Here is a 24,844-nt window from a genome sequence, read left to right as displayed (position 1 = left end):
GATGTTATATATATGCAGGCCTCAGCCACTACCCTGAGAGCACTTGATTCAGTGTATCATTCAGCCCTCAGGTTCATTACAAATCAGAAACATCTAACACATCATTGTGATCTCCACAGCGCTGTTGGCTGGTCGTCATTGACCTTGCGTAGGCTTAAACAGTGGTATACACTGATTTATAAGGCCATATTGGATAAAATGCTGCTGATGTAAAAGGGCTTTATAAATTAGTTTGAATGAATTTGACTTTTAGAATATGTAGCTTATAATTGATCCAGTCAATGGTACCTACAGTTGAAGTCGGAATTTTACATACACCTTAACCAAATACATTTAAACTCGTAAAAAGTCCCTGTCTTAGGTCAGTTAGGATCCCCACTTTATTTTAAGAATGTGAAATGTCAGAATAATAGTAGAGAGAATGATTTCTTTCAGCTTTTATTTCTTTCATCACATTCCCAGTGGGTCAGAAGTTTACATACACTCAATTAGTATTTGGTAGCATTGCCTTTAAATTGTTTAACTTGGGTCACACGTTTTGGGTAGCCTTCAACAAGCTTTCCGCAATAAGTTGAGTGAATTCTGGCCCATTCCTCCTGACAGAGCTGGTGTAACTGAGTCAGGTTTGTAGGCCTCCTTGCTCGCACACGCTTTTTCAGTTCTGCCCACAAATTTTACATAGGATTGAGGTCAGGGCTTTGTGATGGCCACTCCAATACCTTGAATTTGTTGTCCTTAAGCCATTTTGCCACAACTTTGGAAGTATGCTTGGGGTCATTGTTCCTTTGGAAGACCCATTTGCGACCAAGCTTTAACTTCCTCACTGATGTCTTGAGATGTTGCTTCAATATATCCACATAATCCACATAATCCTCCCTCATGATGCCATCTATTTTGTTAAGTGCACCAGTCCCTCCTGCAGCAAATCACCCCCACAACATGATGCTGCCACACCCGTGCCTCACGGTTGGGATGGTGTTCTTCGGCTTGCAGGCCTCCCCCTTTTTCTTCCAAACATACCGATTGTAATTATGGCCAAACAGTTCTATTTTTGTTTCATCAGACCAGAGGACATTTCTCCAAAAAGTACGATCTTTGTCACCATGTGCAGTTGCAAACCGGCTTTTTTATGGCGGTTTTGTAGCAGTGGCTTCTTCCTTGCTGAGCGGCCTTTCAGGTCATGCCGATATAGGACTCGTTTTACTGTGGATATAGATACTTTTGTACCTGTTTCCTCCAGCATCTTCACAAGGTCTTTTGCTGTTGTTATGGGATTGATTTGCACTTTTCGCACCAAAGTACGTTAATCTCTACGAGACAGAACGCGTCTCCTTCCTGAGCGGTATGACGGCTGCGTGGTCCCATGGTGTTTATACTTGCGTACTATTGTTTGTACAGATGAACGTGGTACCTTCAGGCCTTGGGAAATTGCTCCCGAGGATGAACCAGACTCGTGGAGGTCTACAATTGTTTTTTCTTATGTCTTGGCTGATTTCTTTTGATTTTCCAATGATGTCAAGCAAAGAGGCACTGAGTTTGAAGGTAGGCCTTGAAATACATCCACAGGTACACCTCCAATTGACTCAAATGATGTCAGTTAGCCTATCAGGAGCTTCTAAAGCTATGACATCATTTTCTGGAAATTTCCAATTTGTTAAAAGGCACAGTCAACTTAGTGTATGTAAACTTCTGACCCACTGGAATTGTGATACAGTGAATTAATCTGTCTGTAAACAATTGTTGGAAAAATTACTTGTGTCAAGCACACAGTACATGTCCTAACCGACTTGCCAAAACTATAGTTTGTTAACAAGAAATGGAGTTTTAATGACTCCAACCTAAGTGTATGTAAACTTCTGACTTCAACTGTATATACACTTAGGTTGGAATCATTAAAACTCGGTTTTCAACCACTCCACAAATTTCTTGTTGACAAACTATACTTTTCGGTACTAAGTCGGTTAGGACATCTACGGTGTGCCCATCCAAGAAGGCTCAAGGTCATTGGCCACAGATAAAATGTTGTCAAATCACGTTAAATCTACAGTATCTCTGATTAGACATGTCAACATCATACTTTCACAATCTTAGCTAGCAAGCAAGCAGTCATCATCATGAATCAAGTCGACAATCTACTGGCAATTCCTTTTCAATCCTTGTCATATGAAGAGAAATTATAGATAAAACGTATCGGGGCTCATACAAATTACACAACAAGTTGGAAATCGAAAATTCAACGATGAGTGGTTTGGAAGGAATCAGTTGCTAACTGCATGCATTGCAAAGCAATCACTAGCCTGTTATTCAGTGGAGTGGGTGTGTGGTCCAAGTCTGGGTTTAAAGGTCTCTTTTGCAAGATGTAAAGGATAAACATTCAACATTGGCCATGCTGTCAAACCAGCATGACTTCTGCCACGTTCAAAACAACGGGAAACTCGGAACTGGGAAATCTCAGACTTCAGTGAGTTCAAGACAAATGTGAACGCTGGACAAAAACTAGCTCCCACAGGGAAAATATGTTTTGAATGGTCATCCAACTTGGAATTCTAAGTTGAGAACTCTGGCCTCTTTTCTAGAGCTCTGACCTGAAAATCGCTAACGTCATGATTCAACCTTGTTTTTTACCAAGTTCCCAGTTGTCTTGAAAGCGCCATAAATCCAGAGAATGCCAGACTTTGATGATAAAGTTTGATGACAAAATTTGCACACGAAGGACCGCCGCGCCACCTTCCTGTTTAAGTGAGAACAGCACAAGGTCCAAAAATGTATTGTATGCTGCTGCATAAATTATGTAATATGCCAGGGAGATATTTATACTGTAGCTAAGAAAGTAATACTACGTGTATGTTGTGTAGTAAGCTGTGCATCACCCTAATAATTTAGTCCCTTTTCCCCTCATAATTTAGCCTACTGTTCTGACTTGGTGGTGCAAATGTAGCCTATAGCCTGTTTTAAAGAAATGTCATCATTGAATATTGTAAGAGCTTTCATTGTCTGCTTTTATGCTCTCTTTATTCATTCTACGGTTCTGACTTGGTGTACAGGGAGAATACTGTAAGAACGGCCCATGTTCTGAATTATGCCGCTGAACAAATAGTTATATTGATTAGCTCCATCCTAGCTCGCTCATGAATGTCTTATTTGAAATTGCTGATTGCCTCTTATCCGCTCATCGTCCCCTTATGCCATAGTTTGTACATCTCAAATGTCAGTAAGTCAGCCATATCATCTATGTTTTTTTAAAAGGCAGTAAATGAGGCTGAATGAACTGTTTCGCTGCCAGACAATGCTCGACTGACTTAGCAGTGGTAAGGTGTTGGGACTCTGCTGTTGGGACAGCTTTATGTAGGCCCTAACAGTTTGTGGGCACTGTTTGTCACCGTTTATAGTTCAATGAATGTATTGTTGTGTTTTGTAGTGGCTTTGCTGGCATGCATCTAAAAACTTTTTGAGGAGTCTGCCCCACCAAGATTAACATGCTAAAATTGCCACTGTATTGAGACCCTAAGCATGATAGGAACCACACCTGTTTAGAAACACCTGCTTTCAATATACCTTGTATCCCTAATTTACTCAAGTGTTTCCTTTATTTTGGCAGTTACTTGTACATACTGTATATACAGTACAGCTCTGACCTGAACTTTGTCACAATGTAATGATTTAATCACTATGTTAATGCTTAATGTAAACACTTTGTCACAATGTAATGATTTAATCACTATGTTAATCATTCATGTAAACACTTTGTCACAATGTAATGATTTAATCACTATGTTAATCATTCATGTAAACACTATCACAATGTAAAGATGTAAACACTGTCACAATGTAAGGATGTAATCACTGTGTTAACGCTTTTGTAAACACTTTGTCACAATGTAAAGATGTAATCGCATCTCACCATGATGACCTCATTGGTATGGCTGTGGTCTTATCTGGCAACTTATTCAAGTAGAAACTCACTGTTACTGTCCACCATATTACCAAACTCACTGTTACTGTCCACCATATTACCAACGTGTCATTGTTATGTAAACGCATTGCTCTAGCCTTTTTTTTAATAAGTGCCAAATGCTTATCCTGACTAGTCAACTTTGATCTGTTTCTAGTAAGTTGTATTGATTGGTTGGTCGACCTGGTCCTACAGGCTGCGTGATGACATGACGGTGTTCGTGGCAGACTTCGGCTTGTCTAAGAAGATCTACAGTGGTGATTATTACAGACAGGGCAGGATAGCCAAGATGCCTGTCAAATGGATCGCAGTGGAGAGCCTGGCCGACAGAATCTTCACTGTAAAGAGTGATGTGGTAACGAGCCCCCCCCCCCCCCCCCCCCCCCCACACGCATGCACACACACACACACACACACACACACACACACACACACACAGATGTAATTGTGTCAGAGAAAGCAAATGTACTGTTATTCCACTAACTAGTTCCCATTCTGACCAGTTCCCTTTCTGACCAGTTCCCTTTCTGACCAGTTCCCTTTCTGACCAGTACCCTTTCTGACCAGTACCCTTTCTGACCAGTTCCCTTTCTGACCAGTTCCCTTTCTGACCAGTTCCCTTTCTGACTAGTTCCCTTTCTGACTAGTTCCCTTTCTGACTAGTTCCCTTTCTGAAAAAAATAATCAGCCAGCCCGTGACATTCAGCCCACAGCCACAGCTCTGGTCGTTGGAAAGTCCTTGGGTAGCTTAACAGAGTTCTCACCAGAATAAACAGCATGTAACATGGTATGTAACATGGTATTTTAGTGGTAGCTAGCATAACCTAGGAACCCAAAACCAAATATTGCGTGTGTAATTATCAGCTACTCAATTTTTACTTTTATACGTATACGTGTGGTGTGTGTGTGTGTGAGAGAGAATATAATCATGTGTCTTCTTGCAGTGGGCGTTTGGTGTGACCGTGTGGGAGATAGCGACGCGGGGCATGACGCCGTACCCTGGCATCCAGAACCATGAGATTTATGACTACTTACTGGAGGGCCACAGGCTGAAGCAGCCAACTGACTGCCTAGATGAACTTTGAGTGTTTATTCTTCTGTCTACCTGGTTTGGGCTTTCGTGGATAGGAACATGTAGCCTGGTCCCAGAGCTGTTTGTGCTGTGTTGTCAACATATAAGGTCATTGTCAATGAATATTGACCATACAGCACAAACAGATCTAGGACCAGGCTAAGGAACATTATGATACAGCCAGGACAATATAGACCAACTGAAGAAGTCATGTCTGCAACTCTCCCCAGTGGTTTATTAAGACACAAAACAGACAGCGTTTGAATGATTTACATATTTACATTTGAGTCATTTAGCAGGTGCTCTTATCCCAAGCAACTGACAGTTTGTGCATTCATCTTAAGACCCCCTAAGGTTGATGTCCATGCGTGCGTGGAAATCTAATAGCCTAATACAAAAATCCCCATAAAAATCTGTCCGTTTATACTACAGATTTCTGTTTTTTTGCATTGGATGCGTCTCAATCTACCGCCTCCGCCTTTGTAGCATTTCCACATCTGCGGTGAAAGGTGAAGGAGCTACAGCGGTGTTTGTCAGACCATGACACATCCCGAAAATCTGTTTTCTAACAAAATCATCTGTAGAGTCCGAACGGTTTGGCCGTTTTGCTCTACGACCCCCCACAAGCGTCTTGGGACTCATCTGAAGTTGGTACAGCCGATCTGCCAACTTCTGTCTTTAGCGTCCAAACAGTTTTGGCTACACACTAATATGACCCCTCTGTGTAAAGGTGAGACATGTTACATGAACACGTACATGTTTTGCTCTAGGATGTCCACAGGACTCACAAGACTCATCTGAAGGTCCAATTAATAGAAGTATGGATTAATGGAAGTATGGAGACTGTTTAGTGCCAAAAATAAGGGGTTAAATGCATGTAAAAAATAAAAAATAATTCTAAAACATACTATTTTTTTCTCCTGATCTTTCTTATATCTCTCAGATATAGGATAGACACTTAAGAACAAACTTCCTGTAGATTTTTGGGGGACTTCCTTTATACTTTTCGGGGGACTGTCCGTGTAGTGAATCTATTATTCAATGCGCATGTATGGGCTAATAGCTGTAAGGCCAAACATTATTATTATTATTGTTTTTTTTAAAAGGGTCTTCAAATTCTAAATCGAATAGCAAAATGGTCCTTTGTATGACCTTCTTAAAACAATTCCATATAGCTTAGTTGGAGTGTTCACGAAAGGCTTTGTTTGCGGAGGAGGTGTGAGGATGGGGCACATTGGTGGGGGATGAGGTGAGTTTCCCCCTACTATGTAAAGAGCTTTGAGAACCGCAGTTGGTAGAAAAGCGCGATATAAATCCAATCAATTATTATTATTACTGTACTGAGCTATACTCTACTTTCCACAGTTGGATTCACAAGTTTGTACAGTAGAGTACAGTATAGTACAGTCGTGGCCAAAAGTTTTGAGAATGACACAAATATTAATTTTCACAAAGTCTGCTGCCTCAGACTTTGCTGTATGATGGCAATTTGCATATACTCCAGAATGTTATGAAGAGTGATCATACGAATTGCACTTAATTGCAAAGTCCCTCTTTGCCATGCAAATTAACTGAATCCCCCAAAAACATTTCGACTGCGTTTCAGCCCTGCCACAAAAGGACCAGCTGACATCATGTCAGTGATTCTCTCGTTAACACAGGTGTGAATGTTAAAGAGGACAAGGCTGGAGATCACTCTGTCATGCTAATTGAGTTCGAATAACAGACTGAAAACTTCAAAAGGAGGGTGGTGCTTGGAATCATTGTTCTTCCTCTGTCAACCATGGTTACCTGCAAGGAAACACGTGCCGTCATCATTGCTTTGCACAAAAAAGGCTTCACAGGTAAGGATATTGCTGCCAGTAAGATTGCACCTAAATCAACCATTTATCGGATCATCAAGAACTTCAAGGAGAGCGGTTCAATTGTTGTGAAGAAGGCTTCAGGGCGCCCAAGAAAGTCCAGCAAGCGCCAGGACCGTCTCCTAAAGTTGATTCAGCTGCGGGATCGGGGCACCACCAGTACAGAGCTTGCTCGGGAATGGCAGCAGGCAGGTGTGAGTGCATCTGCATGCACAGTGAGGCGAAGACTTTTGGAGGATGGCCTGGTGTCAAGAAGGGCAGCAAATAAGCCACTTCTCTCCAGGAAAAACATCAGGGACAGACTGATATTCTGCAAAAGGTACAGGGATTGGACTGCTGACGACTGGGGAAAAGTCATTTTCTCTGATGAATCCCCTGTCTGATTGTTTGGGGCATCCGGAAAATAGCTTGTCCGGAGAAGACAAGGTGAGCGCTACCATCAGTCCTGTGTCATGCCAACAGTAAAGCATGTGTGGGGTTGCTTCTCAGCCAAGGGAGTGGGCTCACTCACAATTTTGCCTAAGAACACAGCCATGAATAAAGAATGGTACCAACACATCCTCCGAGAGCAACTTCTCTCAACCATCCAGGAACAGTTTGGTGACGAATGGCTTTTCCAGCATGATGGAGCACCTTGACATAAGGCAAAAGTGGAACAAAACATCAATATTTTGGGTCCATGGCCAGGAAACTCCCCAGACCAAAAGTAGTGCACTACACTCTTTAGGAGAAAAAAAAAATGTTTTATTGTCACATACACCAGAAAGGTTTGGTGAAATGTTTTTTTAACAGCAGGGGTGTCAAACTTATTCCACCTAGTGTCTGCAGGTTTTTGTTTTTTCCTTTCTATTAAGACCTAGACAACCAGGTGAGTGGAGTGTCATACTAATTGGTGACCTTAATTCATCAATCAAGTACAACGGTGGAGTGAAAACCCACAGACACTCGATCCTCCGTGGAATGAGTTTGAAGCGTGTCTTACAGGGTCAGCCATGGTAGTATGGCACCCCTGGAACAAATTAGGGTTAAGGGCCTTGTTTAAGGGCACATCAACAGATTCTTCACCATGTCAGCTCGAGTATTAGATCCAGCGATCTTTCGTTTACTGGGCCAACGCTCCCTGCCACCCCTATCTAGAACCTATAAGGGTTCTTTGGCTGTCCTTATAGAATACCCCTTTTTGGTTCCAGGTAGAACCCTTTCCACAGAGGGTTGTACTGGGAACCCTAAAGGGTTCTACCTGGAACCAAAAAGGGTTCTCCTATTGGGACAGCCGAAGAACCGTTTTTTTTATCTGCGTGTGTATATAACGAATAGGGTGCAATTTGGTACGCAGACATAAACAAAGACTGCGTAAACATGAATCTTCCCATCTTCCCTTAGGTAAGAGAACTGTTGGAGAAGCTGACAGAGAAACTTCCAGAGGTTTCTACCAGCAAAGAGGACATCATCTACATCAACACCAGTTTCGCTGAGGAGGAGCATGGGGTTTGTGCAGACCCCCACCTAGATTTGATGCTTTTTAGCACCTCCCCTTCCTGCAGTCATAGCAACCAATTCAGCTCCTCCCCTTCCTGTTGCCACCTGTTTAGCCCCTCCCCTTCCTGCAGCCAGACGAGACCGGACCTCCCCCTTTTCAGTTCCTTCTCTTCCTGCAGTCAGTCAGAGACCAAATAACAGAGATCTGGTGACAGCAGACATCCACGAGAGTAAGGAAGATGATCGTTACGTTGTTGTCATCTCTAATGCCAATCGGAGTGGGGACCCCGTTGTCGCCATGACGACAGCATCTGCCCAGTTCCCATAGAAATCGAAAACCTATTTCTATGATTCTGTCTTGTGGCATTATTAAAATAGTATTACAGTGATCCCTCGCCACTTCGCGGTTCACTTATCGCGGATTCGCTATTTCGCGGATTTTCATAATGCATTTTTTTTTTTTTTTTGGTGCATTGTGCTCTGCATTCTGATTCGCTAAAAACTCACTCCCGCTTCTTGTATCAAAACATGCTATGAATTGTGCTATCATTTTGTCGTCTCGTGCAGTTATGTGTACGTACATAAAACAGCTTGGCAAATTTACATTAAGTTGGCCAAATTATCTTGTAATTTCGAACATCTCCTAAACCCATAATGTCGACGAAACGGCCTACACGTGAGTCACTGTATTTGTATACATGTAATAGTTGCTAATTGTAAAAAAAAAAAAAGTTTTCTATTTCGCGGATTTCACTTATCGCGGGTCATTTTCGGAACGTAACCCCCGCGATAAACGAGGGATTACTGTATAGGCTTGTCTATTCCCTAATGCTTTGCATTGAAATAATTCTGACCAGTTTTCCGGTGGATATTTATACCTCAAATGGTTACCACTAGCTATCAGTGTGCAAGAGATGTACATAAGATATTCTACATTTGCACATCTCTCTTATAGTATACAGCATTTCCAATGAGATAAGCTTTGCTCACAAATTAAATCAGTGTATCCCTAGCAAATATTGTCCCTCCTGCAGCAAAGTACCCCCACAACATGATGCTGCCACCCCTGTGCTTCACGGTTGGGATGGTGTTCTTCGGCTTGCAAGCCTCCCCAAAAAGTTCGATCTTTGTCCCCATGTGCAGTTGCAAACCGTAGTCTGACTTTTTTATGGCGGTTTTGGAGCAGTGGCTTCTTCCTTGCTGAGCGGCCTTCCAGGTTATGATGATATAGGACTTGTTTTACTGTGGATATAGATACTTTTGTACCTGTTTCCTCCAGCATCTTCACAAGGTCCTTTGCTGTTGTTCTGGGATTGATTTGCACTTTTCGCACCAAAGTACGTTCATCTCTAGATATTGAAAGCTGTGAACAAGGCATAAATACGGCCAACTACTGTTCTAAATCAGTGTACTACACTTCCAACTAAATGCTTGCATTCAAACTGTATGTAAATTGCCTTTTATATATTGAAGTATTTTTTAAGTGGCATTGTGTATATGAACTTTACCTACTAAGTGTATAGAGAGTATTGTACAGGGATCTCTGAGGACCCTGTACAGCCTTGAGGTACTCCACCAAGTTTAGGCAGTAGACCTTGGAATGTGCACAAGAGCTAATAGTTTAAATTAAAGATTTTAATACAAGTACAACTTTTGTAAAATATAGTCAATGTTGATATTGACTTGTTAGTGATTTGCATTATTTTGACATAACGTAATACACGATTGCAAATACAAAAATGTGCTATTTTTTTTATTCTTCTGAAAATAAATCCATCCTGGAATGAATAAAATATACACACAATATGATGATGATCATTGAAAGGTAAATGAATAACAGATTTCAAGTTGCTATCGTTTTTATAAAGTATATGGTAACTGGCACTGCTTTACATAGTATATGGTGCAATGCATCTAATTCCAAAACGTCAACTCAAAGATACCCAGGTGTGTGACGTTTTCCACTCAGGTGAGTTGGCCAGCCAGCCACGCAACACTAGAGCTACTGAAAACATGGCTGCTTCTGTACGGGTGAGGACGTGGAACAGCAAGGCTAGCTCAGTCAAACCCTGGCTCCTTCTTTTGACAGGGATCCTTTTATTATGCTATGCAAATAGCGGGGTCATGGCAGCACCAGAACTGGGACAATGGAGTATTACAGTTATCAATGTGAGTATTAAAATATTCAATTTACCTAGCTGTCAAGTTAAAGTTAGCATTCGAGCTAACTAGCAAGAACAGCAGTGCGATTCATCCGTCCAGCATTAGGCTAGCAATCTAGCGAGCCATCTTTTCTGTTCATAATTGAACATTAACAGTATTGATTGATAATGCATTTTCCTGAACATATTTAGGCTATCGATTTGCACAAGCTATTGTACTGTCTATGCACTGTTAGTTAACGTTAGTTGGTTTGGGAATATTGTTTGAATGATATACCATGCTACCTCGGACAATTAGGCAAGCTGTTTTAGTTTAGACCATAGATATAACGTTACCCCAAATGTTTTCTTAATGTATTTCCCAAACATAGCTAGCTGCCTAACGTCACATACAACGTTAGCGGTATGTAAACAAACACCAGACAGAGAGACCACTGTCCTGTACTGGGCTAGATCATTGCCTGCAATTTAGCCCCGATATAAGAGAAGTCTAACAACCATTTAGCTAGCTAATGTCCAGATTGGAATATGTAGCTAACTAGGCTATGCCAGAAGTCTATTGCTATATTAACTATATAGCTAACGTTACAATGTCCAATGAATTGAAGGGGTAAGACAAACATCGTGTCTACCAGTCATTTGCTTTCAAGTCAGTGAAGTGAACAAGTGCACACTTTAGGAGGAAGGAATAGGTAGGCTAATTAGGACATAACGCCAATTTTCCATGGAGGTGGTCAGATGTCTGTCCACCACCATATCCTGTTGCAGAGTAATGTGAGAGCTACCATTGCCTGCCTAGGGACTCCCAATAATGGTCACCAGGGCCCATATAAAATGTCTGAGTAGGAATGAGTGCTGATCTAGGATCAGGTCCCCTGCCCTTTTAATCTCATTCATTGCGATCTGATCTTAAATCATCACTGTTACTCTGAGAGGATGGATACATAGGTCACCAGCCTGTGTTTTGTTCCAGTGCTGGCATTAATCAGACCTGACTCTAGTGTAGGCCTATCACTCAGTTTATCTAACTAATGTAAACACTGTTTCCTCTTCTTCTCAGACCTCAAGACCATTGCTTTTGAGGAAATCCATGTATAAAGACACTGATATCAAATTGAAAGGTAAGATTAGCAGGGCCAGGATTTGTTTCAGACAGAGTACCAAGCACTCCCAGGATCCGGATCACAGAAGGGATATGAAAGCGCCCAAAGAACTACCTCTGTAACACCAATTTATTGTTTTTCTTTTAGTTGTGTCCTTTGGTTGTCCAGAGGAGATGACTTTTACCATTCAATGGTACTTGAAATACTATCCCTGTCACAATGAGTTCAATAATATTGAGGTAAGTAAAGTACAGGTAGTAATTACAGTAAGTGACTAGTACTAAGTTCTAGGCTATTTAATGTCTATAGGCTGACATATGGGCGTGGAGCAGAAAGTGAGTTTGCCGTAGTCGTCTTTCATTATCAATACCTTGAACATTTTCGTAATGACTCATTTGTTTAGAATTCCTATGGTAGTGCCACATTTTGACAGTTGGTGTGAATTACCAGTTGACTATACTAAGTGTAAGAGTTATTTTTAAATCCCATCATTCCTCATAGGGAATGTATGTCTCCCTACATTCAACTACTAATAAATATGGTTGAATATTTTATGTATTAAATAGATGTGAAACATTGATATGAATATAAATCATTACTTTAAAGGAAATGTATGAGAGGACGCCACTGAGTCGAGGACAGAGTATGGATCCTAACCCTCTAGGACAAGGGGAATGCATTGAGCACAAGCACAAGCCCTTGACCTGCAACAATGACCTGCGATACTTCCCAATGCTAAATGTAAGGGCTTATAGGTTACATACATGAGTTCCATTACATTACAGTGCTTTTCACACTACTGAGCTGGCCTGCTTACTCCTTTTCCATAGTAGGTAAAACTGTGCTGAAAGGGAAAGTGTGAAAACAAAATATTCGGGTCGCCTCAATAGTTTGAAAAGGATATATTGGGAAGAATAATTTGTTTTGGAACTTTGCGTTTGACTTACGGACAACTTACTGTATGACAACTTTGTTTCAGAAAGCCAAGGCAGAACCACGGCCCGTTGTCCCTCCCATGGAAGGAGCAGCACCGGTGAGATGCTACCATGAGGTCATGATGTTTCACTATGATGATGCATAGTTTTTTTAGTTTTTTTACACACACTTACTTTCGGAAGTTGCTAAGGTTGTTGTCAATGACCGTTGGAGTTGGCCATATACAGCATGCACAAAGATCTGGAACCAGACTATCACTTTTCACATTCTCATTACTTCCTGCGTTCTTCATTGCATAATGCATATAACCCCCTTTCAAAACAAATGTTGGTTCAATCCTACCCAGGGCTCAGATGAAAACTACACGAAGTGGACGATGGAGGAGTACGACAAAGTCGGCGGTCTGAAGAACGGCAGTGTGTCGCTTAAACATGATGTCATCGCCACCACGTGGAAGGACGGCCCTTATCTGCTGGTGGTGGTGATTAAGTCTAACAAACAGGAAGCCAACTGGAATCTAACAGGTGGGTTCACTACATTAAACCCAATGCACCTCAACTGGGTTGTGTTCATCAGGCACCAGACGGAAGAATACAGACTGAAACAGGGAGGGACCACCAGAACTAACAAGAGAATTGACTGTAACGGGAAGGTACAAGCTGGACTCTGCAACATTTTTACGGTGATCTACCCTAATGAACATGACCCAGTTATTGAATACTTGGAATGTTAAACTTGCTTGTGAGGCTTACAAAGAAGAAAATTAAGTTTCTTTAGGCAGCCTAAATACTAATTAAAATGATATAAAGGACATTGGCTACTGTACCATTTTGATCACATTGCTCCATGTTCTATTTAAAAATATATATATATTATTTCACCTTTATTTAACCAGGTAGGCCAGTTGAGAACAAGTTCTCATTTACAACCGCGACTTGGCCAAGATAAAGCAAAGCAGTGCGACACAAACAACACAGAGTTACACATGGAATAAACAAACATGCAGTCAATAACACAATAGAAAAAAAGTATATATACAGTGTGTGCAAATGGCGTGAGGAGGTAATGTAATTAATAGGTCATAGTAGCAAAGTAATTACAATTTAGCAAATGAACACAGGAGTGACAGATGTGCAGATGATGTGCAAGTAGATATACTGGTGTGCAGAAAAAGTAAATAAAAACAATATCGGGATGAGGTAGGTAGATTGGATGGGCTATTTACAGATGGGCTGTGTACAGCTGCAGCGATCGGTTAGCTGCCCAGATAGCTGATGTTTAAGTTAGTGAGGGAGATATGTCTCCAACTTCAGCAATTTTATTTTTTTAATTAAATGTTTTATTTTTTTGCAATTTGTTCCAGTCATTGGCAGCAAAGAACTGGAAGGAAAGGTGGCCAAAGGAGGTGTTGGCTTTGGGGATGACCAGTGAGATATACCTGCTGGAGTGCGTGCTATGTGTTGGTGTTGTTATCGTGACCAGTGAGCTGAGATGAGGCAGAGCTTTACCTAGCAAAGACTTATAGATGACCTGGAGCCAGTGGGTCTGGCGACAAATATGTAGCGAGGGCCAGCAGGTCGCAGTGGTGGGTGGTATATGGGGCTTTGGTGACAAAACGGATGGCACTGTGATTGACTGTATCCAGTTTGCTGAGTAGAGTGTTGAGGGCTAATTTGTAAATGACATCGCCGAAGTCGAGGATCGGTAGGATAGTCAGTTTTACGAGGGTATGTTTGGCGGCGTGAGTGAAGGAGGCTTTGTTGTGAAATAGAAAGCCCGTTCTAGATTTTATTTTGGAATGGAGATGTTTAATATGAGTCTGGAAGGAGAGTTTACAGTCTAGCCAGACACCTAGGTATTTGTAGTTGTCCACATATTCTAAAGTCAGAACCGTCCAGAGTAGTGATGCTAGTCGGGCGGGCAGGTGCGGGAAGCGATCGGTTGAAAAGCATGCATTTAGTTTTACTAGCATTGTAGCTCGTTTTGGAGCTTTGTTAACACAGTGTCCAAAGAAGGGCCAGATGTATACAGAATGGTGTCGTCTGCATAGAGGTGGATCAGGGAATCACCCGCAGCAAGAGCGACATCGTTGATATATACAGAGAACAGTGTTGGCCCGAGAATTGAACCCTGGGGTACCCCCATAGAGACTGCCAGAGGTCCGTACAGCAGGTCCTCCGATTTGACACACTGAACTCTGAGAAGTAGTTGGTGAGGCAGTCATTTGAGAAACCAAGGCTATTGAGTCTGCCGATAAGAATGCGGTGATTGACAGAGTCGAAAGCCTTGGCCAGGTCGATGAAGACGGCTGCACAGTACTGTCTTTTATCGATGGCGGTTATGATATTGTTTAGTACCTTGAGCGTGGCTGAGGTGCACCCGTGACCAGCTCGGAAACCGGATTGCACAGCGGAGAAGGTACGGTGGGACTCGAAATGGTCAGTGATCTGTTTATTAACTTGGCTTTCGAAGACTTTAGAAAGGCAGGGCAGGATGGATATAGGTCTGTAACAGTTTGGGTCTAGAGTGTCACCCCCTTTGAAGAGGGAGATGACCGCGGCAGCTTTCCAATCTTTAGGGATCTCGGACGATACGAGAGGTTGAACAGACTGGTAATAGAGGTTGCAACAATGGCGGCGGATAATTTTAGAAAGAGAGGGTCCAGATTGTCTAGCCCAGCTGATTTGTGCGGGTCCAGGTTTTGCAGCTCTTTCAGAACATCTGGTATCTGGATTTGGGTGAATGAGAAGCTGGGGAGGCTTGGGCAAGTAGCTACGGAGCTGTTGGCCGGGGTTGGGGTAGCCAGGAGGAAAGCATGGCCAGCAGTAGAGGAATGCTTATTGAAATGATCGTGGATTTATCGGTGGTGACAGTGTTTCCTAGCCTCAGTGCAGTGGGTAGCTGGGAGGAGGTGCTCTTATTCTCCACTTTAGTGTCACAAAACCTTTTGGAGTTATGCAAATTTCTGTTTGAAAAAGTTAGCCTTTGCGTTCCTAACTGAATGCGTGTATTGGTTCCTGACTTCCCTGAAAAGTTGCATATCGCTGGGACTATTCGATGCTAATGCAGTACGCCACAGGAAGTTTATTGTATATTGTAACCCTAATTATTGTGTTTTGGATAGCTGATGTATACTCCTTATTTTTCCAGTCAACGTCGTAATGAAAGGAACCCACGGCTACATCTCCATCACGGAATGGCCTCTCATGATCGTGAGTATACATACAATTAAACATAGTCAGTGACACATTGAATAAACAACAGTGGGATGCATTGCACCATGACATTTTAGCTCACGCTCATTTCCAGTGCTTGTCCCTAGTCACACATACATTGTAGGGTTAATCGTTGTCATAGATATCAGACGCCTGTTTTGTGTTGTCTTCATGTAATAATATATTAGCTGACTTTCATCGAAAGCATTCAAGCACACAATCCTGCCATTGCTAGTGCCATGCTCTACTAACTGAACCGTACAGGACCTTGTGGTTTGTTCAGAAAAATATCTTGTGTGTTATTTTGTTTTAACACGCATCTCAGTTCAACATGGTGATGTGTACATCCTGTGTGCGTGTTACTCTGGTTCATGTCTTCAGCCTTCTACTGGAACAACCAATATTTTTCTCCCTCACGCTCACCCTTTGTGTCTCTCTCAGTTCTATATGGTGATGTGTACAGTGTACATCCTGTATGCGTTACTCTGGTTCCTGTGGGCTGCCTGCTACTGGAAGGACTTACTGAGGATCCAGTTCTGGATAGCTGGAGTCATCTTTCTGGGCATGGTGGAGAAGGCTGTGTTCTGTGCTGAGTACGAGAACACCAACGGTGTTGGGGCAGCTTGTAAGTCTACACTACTATTACACCTAACTCTGTTGTCTGACTGGTTTAAAGAAAGTACTAAGATCCTCTGTATAGTAGCATGGTGGAACGGATCACGTTGATCTGGTCCCAATTCCCTCCCTACCCCTTGGTCCTAACCTTTCAATGTTGGCAGATCTGAAGGGTCTGGATAGGTATCAGCAGTATAGTGGTGGAGAGTCCACCATATTAATTCTACCTTACAGATTTGCAAACATCGCAGGCTTAGGGCCAAGGGGGAGGTTTAGGGAGTGTTATTATTCTGAGCGAGAGTTTTTCTGTCTCGTGTGAGAGAGAATTAATTCCAATGTGGATATTGTTTTCAGCTCCAGGCCTGTTGATCTTTGCTGAGCTCATCTCTGCCCTGAAGAGAACCCTGGCACGGCTGCTGGTCATTATAGTCAGTCTGGGATATGGTATAGTCAAGTAAGTTGAGAAAATAAAGGTCGTCACAAACTCTTACTCCCTGTCCTTTGATAGGTGACCCCAGTGATGTTATCGTGCTGTATGTATTTAGTCATTTTTCCTGCGTTGTGTGCGTTTTCCATCAGACCTCGACTGGGTACAGTGATGCACAGAGTGGTGGGACTAGGTGTGCTGTACTTTGCCTTTGCTGCCATCGAAGGTGTGCTTAGGATCACTGGGGTAAGGCGTATTCCTGAGCTTGCTTACCTCCGGTGACCTTGCATTTTGAACCTTCATTTCTAGATGGCGTGCTGTTTTTCTAATGTGTGTGTTATGGGAATTATGTTCAATATGTGTGTATGTATTCACTAAAGGTTCGTGACAATGGCCCCACCCTCATCACATCCATTGTTCTAGCATTGATGGACTTCTGTATCATCTGGTTCATATCCTTCCTTATTTATAATAATTACCCCATAATGCACCTCTAGTGGTCTATCATAACTTAATGGCCTACTTGGCTGTATCACTTGTCTATCAGTGTAACAGAATGACACCTTTTTGTGTTGCTTACTAATGATTCTCACTGATAGTCTAGGTGCTGGGGTTATTATAATGTATCTTGTAGAGTTTGGGTTGTAAACTTATATTGTATATTAAATCAAGTTTCACTGGGTGATTTTCTTTGGTTACTGCTGTTATTTTTCTCTCCCCCACTCACACTCCATCACTTTCACCTTCTGTCTTCTCTCTTTCCCCCCCCCCCTATTATTCCCACCTGTCTGTCCATCCTGTCTCTCTCCATCCCTTTCTCCTTTCTTCCTCTCAGGCGAAAGACTCTGACCTGGCTCTGTTGGCCAACATTCCTCTGGCTCTGCTTGACTCTTCTCTCTGCTGGTGGATATCCTTTTGTGTGCTGATAGCCCTGTTTGAGGTTCCTCTGTCCCCTGGGCCCCCCCCCCCCCTATCCATGGTCCCTACCCAGGGCTACACCGTCCCTCCCTGGGCCAAACCAAAGGGTCTCTGCATGAGGGCAAATAATCTATTCTTGCACGCTAACCTGGAGGTCTGATAGTAGAGGTCTGGGCCTTGCCCTTGGCCGCTATCCATGCCCGGGGCATCATCTGTACACCTTGCATGTTATCATCCCTGCTGATTTTTGCTAGGTTCTTCCATGATTCAGTCTCATTCATTCATTTGGTCTGTTAGTTACATACTGTGAAGCCCAGCCGCTGTTTCCTTGACTGCCTCCTAACATATTTGTGAGCCTGGCTCACACTATAAAGACACTGAAGCTGAGAAGAAACCCAGTGAAGCTGTCTCTCTACAGACATTTCACAAACACACTCATCGTCGCCATTATAGGTGAGTACAGCCAGGAAGACCATTTATGTTTTTATAGTTCATGAGTATCATAACACATTCTTACTGTATAAGGCATTATGAACAACGTTATAAAGTGGTATACGTATGTAGCCTACTTCATAGACAGTGTTGCCAAACTATTCAGAATTAGTCTCACAATTGAATGGAAATGATCTGATGCAGTTTTGGTTGTATTTTTTTTCCCACCTTCAGCTTCAATCATTTTCATGGTGTGGACGACGAAAAAATTCAGACTAGCCGACTGTCAATCTGTGAGTATGTCTTCTTGTAATGGCAGCAAATGATCCAGTTGTGTGATATCAAGTTTGACTGCTCTGTGCATTTCTTAAAGGTTCCAGGCAATGCAAATAGTCTGGGTAGCCATTTGATTAGATGTTCAGGAGTCTTATGGCTTGGGGGTAGAAGCTGTTTAGAAGCTTCTTGGATCTAGACTTGGCACTCCGGTATCGCTTGCCATGCGGTAGCAGAGAGCACAGTCTATGACTAGGGTGGCTGGAGTTTTTGACAATTTTTAGGGCCTTCCTCTGACACCACCTGGTATAGAGGTCCTGGATGGTAGGAAGCTTTGCCCCAGTGATGTACTGGGCCATTCACACTACCCTCTGGCGCCTTGCGGTCGGAGGCTGAGCAGTTGCCGTACCAGGCAGTTATGCAACCAGTCAGGATGCTCTCAATGGTGGCTCTCAATGAGGACCCATGCCTAATCTTTTCAGTCTCCTGAGGGTGAATAGGTTTTGTCGTGCCCTGTTCACGACTGTCTTGGTGTGCTTGGACCATGTTTGATGTGGACACCAAGGAACTTGAAGCTCTCAACCTGTTCCACTACAGCACCGTCGATGAGATTGGGGGTGTGCTCGGTCCTCTTTCCTGTAGTCCACAATCATCTCCTTTGTTTTGATTACGTTGAGGGAGAGGTTGTTGTCCTGGCACCGCACGGCCAGGCCTCCTCCTTATAGGCTGTGTTGTCGGTGTCGGTGATCAGGCCTACCACTGTTGTGTCATCGGCAAAATGAATGATGGTGTTGGAGTCGCGCCTGGCCGTGAGTGAACAGGGAGTACAGGAGGGGACTGAGCACGCACCCCTGAGGGGCCCCTGTGTTGAGGATCAGTATGGCAGATGTGTTGTTACCTACCTTTACCACCTGGGGGCGGCCTGTCAGGAAGTCCAGGATCCAGTTGCAGAGGGAGGTGTTTAGTCCCAGGGTCCTTAACTTATTGATGAGCTTTGAGGGCACTATGGTGTTGAACGCTGAGCTGTAGTCAATGAATATCATTCTCACATAGGTGTTACTTTTGTCCGGGTGGGAAAGGGCAGTTTGGAGTGCAATAGAGATTGCATCATCTGTGGATCCATTGGGGTGGTATGCAAATTGGAGTGGGTCTAGGGTTTCTGGGATAGTGGCGTTGTGAGCCATGACCAGCCTTTTGAAGCACTTCACGGTTACAGATGTGAGTGCTATGGGTTGGTAGTCATTTAGGCAGGTTACCTTAGTGTTCTTGGGCACAGGGACTATGGTGGTCTGCTTGAAACATGTTGGTATTAGACTCAGACAGTGAGATGTTGAAAATGTCAGTGAAGACACTTGCCAGTTGGTCAGTGCATGCTCGCAGTACACGTCCTGGTAATCCATCTGGCTCTGCGGCCTTGTTAAAAGGTCTCTCTCACATCGGCTGCGTAGAGCGTGATCACACAGTCATCCGGAACAGCCGGTGCTCTCATGCATGTTTCAGTGTTATTTGCCTCGATGTGAGCTGTAGCTTGACCAGCTGTAGCTTGACTAGCTGTAACTATCAGTCACGCCACAGATGAAAGGTTACCAGTATTCTGCTTGAGATTTACATTGACATTTGTCATTTAGCAGACTCTCTTATCCAGAGCTACTTGCAGTAGTGAGTCATTTAGCAGACTCTCTTATCCAGAGCCACTTGCCGTAGTGAGTGCATACATTTTCATACTTTTCCCCCATACTGGTCCCCCGTGGGAATCAAACCCACAACCCACTGGTTTGTAAACAAAGCAAGGTGTAGACGCACATGATGCAGCTTTATGCAACGTCATAAAACCGGCAAGTAAATCCTTGTTAATGCCTGCCTCCTGAATCCAGGGACTTGACACAGCTCGAGGGGACCAGTACCTTTATGATCAACTTTGTCAGTGTACCAGCTACAGTCCTTTTTCATACTTGGGTCACCTTTCTTTGAACTGGTACTGGTTTCATCCAAATATCATTCAATTTGATGAAAACATGATTTTCACTGTTCAGGACTTAAGGTATTGAATCAACATATTGTAAAAAAAAAAAGAATACCAGCTCAATACAGCCATATTGGGTCATGTATTGAATAGTATCATGGCTGACATATTGTTTGTATTATTCCATATAACAGGACTGGGTGGAGTTGTGGGTAGATGATGCCTTCTGGAGGTTCCTGTTCTCCATCATACTGCTGGTTATCATGTTCTTATGGAGACCCTCTGCTAACAACCAGAGGTGAGGTTACATGGTGTGTGTGGCTATCCTCGTGGGTACTGGAATTCCCCACAAGGATAGTAATATCAAACGTGTGTGTGTCCTCATACTATATGTGGACCTTGTTGTAATGGAGAACGCCAAATCAAATTTTATTGCACCTTAGCTACCTTGTTGAGTGTGCTGTAGATTTATCAATGGCAATATGTTGACATATCAAACTACCAACAGTCAGTCAGGGAGAAAGTGCCTCACCTTACCACTCTTCAAAGCTTCAGAGGAAACAAACTTACACAGCCTTTCTCTAAATGTTCTGGAGCTTTATAACAATTTAAGGCTTTATAACTGTTCATAATTTGTAACTCTTCCTTTGTTCTCCTCAGATATGCGTTCACTCCATTGATGGATGACTCTGACGATGAGGAGATTGAGGAGTTCCTGGTGTCAGCTAATTTAGGTACTGTACATGCAGTCTGTTTTTGTTGAACTTCTTTAGTGATAATGTGTTTGAACCTTGGTGATCGTTCTCTCCGTGTTTCTCTAAACACACACACAGCTGATGGCATAAAGCTGAGAGCCTCCAACTTTAAGAGTGAGACGAACGGCTCAGCCAAGCCTTCAGGATCTAACCCGGTTAGTATCAAACCTTCAATTCAATTAATACAACTTGATTTGTTCCCTCGGGGAATTAAGTCCATTTCCAATAATCCAATCAATATGAACACAATATCTCCACATAGAAATACAGCATACCAACAAGTCAACCTTTTCTGTCAGTCAATAAAGTTCGACTTTCAGGTAACTGACACTCAAATGTTTGCTCTGACCTGTGATGCAATTCAAGCCCCCTACCAGCAGAACAAATTACCATCTACTGTATATACTGAACACAAATATAAACGCAACATGTAAAGTGTTGGTTTCATGAGATGAAATAAAACCACAAAAAGCTTCTCTCAAATTTTGTGCACAAATTTGTTTACATCCCTGTTTGTGAGCATTTCTCCTTAGCCAAGATAATACATCCACCTGACAGGTGTGGCATATCAAGAAGCTGATTAAACAGCTTCATTACACAGGTGCACCTTGTGCTGGGGACAATAAAAGGCCACTAAAATGTGCAGTTTTGTCACAACACAATGCCACAGATGTCTCAAGTTTTGAGGAAGCGTGCAATTGGTATGCTGACTGCAGGAATGACCACCAGAGCTATTGGCAGATAATTAAATGTTAATTTCTCTACCATATGCCACGTCCAATGTAATTTTAGAGAATTTGGTAGTATGTCCATCCGGCCTCACAACCGCAGACCACGTGTAACCACACTAGCCCAGGACCTCCACATCTGGCTTCTTCACCTGCGGCATCGACTGAGACAAGCCACCCGGACAGCTGATAAACTGAGGAGTATTTCTGTCTATAATAAAGCCCTTTTGTGGAGAAAAACTCATTCTGATTGGCTGGCCCACAAGTGGGTAGGCCTGGCTCCCAATTGGAGGTGCTTATGCCCTCCCAGGCATGTGAAAATCCATTGATTAGGGCCTAATGAATTTATTTCAATTGACTGATTTCCTTATATGACCTGTAAGTTACGAAAATTGTTGCGTTTTATGTTTTTGTTCAGTATTTTTAGTCTAGTGAATGACATCTGAGTTCAAACAACAGAGGGCAGCGTTGAGTAGTTCACTTTTCTCTTTTATTTTCACTCTTTCCCACCTGTCCAGGATGAAGACTTGAAGTGGGTGGAAGAGAACATTCCTACCTCTCTAACAGATGTGTAAGCATCACTTATCAATACATATTTTTATCAACACCAAAATAGCAGGTGTGTTTATAGCAGCGTTTTCCAAACTCGGTCCTGGGGACCCCAAAGGGGGCACGTTTTGGTTTTTACCCTAGCACTACACAGCTGATTCAAATAACCAACTAAACATCATGCTTTGATAATGTGAATCAGCTGTGTAGTGTTAGGATAAAAAACAAAACCTGCACCACTTGGGGTCCCCAGGACCGAGTTTGGGAAATCCTGGTGTAAAGTGGTCACCATTATTAGGTGGTGGTTTCATAAAAACAAATGTTTTCTCTTTATTTTCCTCCATTGTAGAGCGTTGCCTGTCCTTCTTGATTCAGATGAGGTGTGTATATTTTTAACACGGGTCATTTCTGTCAATGGCAAAATACACTGAGGATACAAAATATTAAGGACACCTGCTCTTTCCATGGCATGTGCTATCAGGTGAAAGATATGATCCCTTATTGATGTCACTTGTTAAATCCACTTCAGTCAGTGTAGATGAAGGGTTGGAGATTGGTTAACGAAGGATTTTTAAGCCTTGAGAAAATTGAGTATGTGTGCCATTCAGAGGGTGAATGGGCAAGGCAGATAGATTTAAGTGCCTTTGAACAGTAGGTGTCAGGCTCACCGGTGTGTCAAGAACTGCAATGCTGCTGGGTTTTTCACGCTCAAGTTTCCCGTGTGTTTCAAGAATGGTCCAACACCCAAAGGACATCCAGCCAACTGTGGGAAGCATTGGAGTCAGCATGGGCCAGCATCCCTGTGGAACGCTTGAGACACCTTGTAGAGTCCATGCCCTCGGCGAATTGAGGCTGTTCTGAGGGCAAAAGGAGGAGACAACTAAATATTAGGAAGGCTTTCCTAATAAGGGCGGCAGGTAGCCTAGTGGTTAGAGTGTTGGGCCAGTAACTGAAAGGTTGCTGGATCGAATCCCCGAGCTGACATGGTAAAAATCTGTTCTGCCCCTGAGCAAGGCAGTCAAACCACTGTTTCCCGGGCGCCGTGGATGTTGATTATGGCAGCCTCCCGCACCTCTCTGATTGAGGGGGGGTTAAATGTGGAAGACACATTTCAGTTGAATGCATTCAGTTGTACAACTGACTAGGTTTCCCCTAATTCCCCTAATGTTTTGTAACTCAGTATATATGGTTTATTTTACTGTGCATTTCCTATAATGTTATTACATTCTCAGTAGGCAATTTTATATGTACAGCCACTATGGTATTAGATATATATATATTTTTTTTTTTCTTCACTGTATTCCTTACCCAGGAAATCATGACTACAAAATATGAAATGTCCAAGATGGAGTAACATTGGAAATCTTCCTACTACGCACGATGGATGCAGAGCATCTCTTCCTCCTGAGATTGGTCCCTCCTGCATGGCATGGAAGAGACAGATCACCTGGAGCGCGACACCTCTTCCGTCCTAGGCCTGTTTAGGCTGAGAGTCAGACCTCTGTCTACAACACTACTGGGGCTTAACACCTCTGACTTGGCGATCAGCAGGGTCCTATTCATTGGGTATCAAATGGAAGAAAACTGATTTAAATAGGAGGTACTACCTGAACTTGTCCAATAAGAAATGCTGGTTATAGTTTTCCGTTGCAAAACGTTTTTGCTGCAGTGTGCCCTAATGTATTTAGCCCTCTCACCCTCTACACAAACCAAGACATAACAATTGGTGTGTCCCAAAGTGCACCCTATTCCCTATTCAGTGCCTTTGGAAAGTATTCAGACTCCTTGACTTTTTTTCACATTTTGTTACGTTACAGCCGTATTCTAAAATGGATTAAATAGTTTTTTCCCCCCTCGTCAACCTACACTCAATACCCCATAATGACTAAATGAAAATAGGTTTTTAGAATGTTTAGCAAAATAAAATAACTGAAATATCACATTTACATAAGAATTCAGACCCTTTACTCAGAACTTTGTTCAAGCATTTTTGGCAGACATTACAGCCTCGAGTCTTCTTGGGTTTGACACTACAAGCCTGCCACTCCTGTACTTAGGGAGTTTCTCCCATTCTTGTCTGCAGATCCTCTCGAGCTCTGTCAGGTTGGATGAGGAGTGTCGCTGCACAGTTTTTTTTACGGTCTAAAGTGATGGTAGGTTGGGTTAAAGTCCAGGCTCTGGCTGGGTCCCTCAAGGACATTCAGAGACTTGTCCCGAAGCCACTCCTGCATTGTCTTGGTTGTGTGCTTAGGGTCGTTGTCCTGTTAGGTGAACCTTTGCCCCAGTCTGAAGTCCTGAGCACTCTGGAGCAGGAGGACAATTCCTTCGACAACATGGCTTGGTTTTTGCTCTGACTTGCACTGTCAACTGTGGGACCTTATATAGACTAGTGTGTGCCTTTCC

At 42.9% G+C, this 24,844-nt stretch overlaps 1 protein-coding gene across 1 annotated transcript; it reads left to right on the top strand.

Annotated features, from left to right (window-relative positions):
- The first annotated feature begins 10,385 nt into the window (after window positions 1-10,385).
- LOC120045754 (transmembrane protein 87A-like) lies at window positions 10,386-24,255 on the top strand. Its single transcript, XM_038990689.1, has 19 exons — window positions 10,386-10,534; window positions 11,588-11,648; window positions 11,778-11,869; window positions 12,237-12,371; window positions 12,610-12,663; window positions 12,913-13,090; window positions 15,717-15,778; window positions 16,223-16,406; window positions 16,751-16,850; window positions 16,976-17,069; window positions 17,659-17,730; window positions 18,086-18,194; window positions 18,408-18,466; window positions 20,604-20,707; window positions 21,070-21,143; window positions 21,243-21,319; window positions 22,411-22,463; window positions 22,791-22,821; window positions 23,754-24,255. Exons 1-19 carry the CDS (start codon window positions 10,490-10,492, stop codon window positions 23,793-23,795), a joined length of 1,626 nt encoding a protein of 541 aa, XP_038846617.1. The 5' UTR covers window positions 10,386-10,489; the 3' UTR covers window positions 23,796-24,255.
- Window positions 24,256-24,844: the final 589 nt, after the last annotated feature.

This window comes from Salvelinus namaycush, chromosome 4, assembly GCF_016432855.1.
Source record: "Salvelinus namaycush isolate Seneca chromosome 4, SaNama_1.0, whole genome shotgun sequence".
Classification (NCBI taxonomy): domain Eukaryota; kingdom Metazoa; phylum Chordata; class Actinopteri; order Salmoniformes; family Salmonidae; genus Salvelinus; species Salvelinus namaycush.
This window is presented reverse-complemented; position numbering and strand designations above follow the sequence as displayed.